The sequence below is a fragment of the Chiloscyllium plagiosum genome, unplaced genomic scaffold (genome assembly GCF_004010195.1).
Source record: "Chiloscyllium plagiosum isolate BGI_BamShark_2017 unplaced genomic scaffold, ASM401019v2 scaf_1494, whole genome shotgun sequence".
In the NCBI taxonomy this organism is placed as follows: domain Eukaryota; kingdom Metazoa; phylum Chordata; class Chondrichthyes; order Orectolobiformes; family Hemiscylliidae; genus Chiloscyllium; species Chiloscyllium plagiosum.
This window is the reverse complement of record NW_025214224.1, coordinates 28,760-29,999: the sequence shown is the minus strand read 5'-3', so window position 1 is coordinate 29,999 and position 1,240 is coordinate 28,760. Positions and strand designations below refer to the sequence as shown.

Genomic DNA, 1,240 nt, shown 5'->3' with positions numbered 1-1,240 from the left:
GGTTTAGTACTTTAAACTTTGTCACACTTGGGTTTTGATAAAGGAATTATTAGGACTTACAAATATCTGTCATTAGAGGCTGGGAAATTGAACAAAGCTCGATTGTTTATGACCAAAGATTAAAGATCACTCTGAGAAAGACAGATATGGGATCCAGGTGTCATTCAACCAGTGATGAACATTAACTGTTTGTTGTGTAGTTCAGTTCAGGCATGCTTGACCATTTCGTTAAAGCCCTGTACGTGTAGAATTGCCCACATTCTATAAAGGACATCTGCACTTTGAATCCTTTCCAACATAGAGAATCTGAGTGGGTAATTACCTCCTGGGAGTACCTCAGATGTTTCCTGGTCAGAAATAGCAAGACACCAGGTTATAGTCCAACAGGTTTATTTGAAATCACTAGCTTTCGGAGGACTGCCCGTTTGTCAGCTGAAGTGAAGGGAAGCACACAGGCACAGAATTTATAGGCAGAGACATCAAAAGATGGTACAAATGGTATGAGTGGAATGTCAACAGGCTGAACAACAAGTCTCTGCAGGTGATCAAGAGTGTCAAACTGTGTGACTAAAGTGTCAACCGCTAAATAGCAAGTGAAGGGATGACTTACGATGACCAGGGATGACCCGTGCCTGGTCTTTCTCTTATAGCTTTTCCTATGATATTCTTGCCCCGAGTCTGACTCAGACTCTCACATGGGCGACGTGTACCAGACCCCAGCCTGTCTCAGCATCCAGAGAGTTTCGGGAGAGTTACCTCCTCTTCCTCCGGCCGTAGCAGAGGCTGCATCCATCTTGGATTCTGAGGACAGCTCAACACTAGGTGGAGGGGGAGAACCAGCAGTTTCTGGCAGGCCTTCTAGCTGCTCTGAGGGGCCAGGTATGTTTTGCTCCTGTCCCGTTTGTGAGGTAACAGCTTTCCGGTGATCCCCGTGTTTGTCCCGGACTGTATCACCAACCTGAACTTTGTAAGTGATAGAACATGACCTCTCTCTGTACAGATTACAGATTCAAAAACACCAGCAACGGTTCTCCATCAAGATCCTCCGCTCCACGCTTGCAGCAATGCGCCGGTACCTAACCTCTCTACAGTCTGCCCTGCCTCAGCTGAGGGCCACACTCTCTCAGAATTGCAAAGGACCCACTCTGTACTACATCCTCAGGAGAATTCATACTCTCAACAAACAGTATTTCAATTCCATCTCAAACATCAAAAACTGTAAGAACAACAAACTTTTATC

General features: G+C 45.6%; 1 protein-coding gene across 1 annotated transcript in view; it reads left to right on the top strand.

Annotated features, from left to right (window-relative positions):
• Positions 1–695: 695 nt before the first annotated feature.
• LOC122547839 (diacylglycerol O-acyltransferase 2-like) overlaps positions 696–1,240 on the top strand; it is a 28,794-nt gene continuing 28,249 nt past the window's right edge. Inside the window, exon 1 of the mRNA XM_043686414.1 lies at positions 696–879. Within this exon, the coding sequence (XP_043542349.1) occupies positions 696–879 (184 nt within the window). The remainder of the gene's footprint in view (positions 880–1,240) is intronic.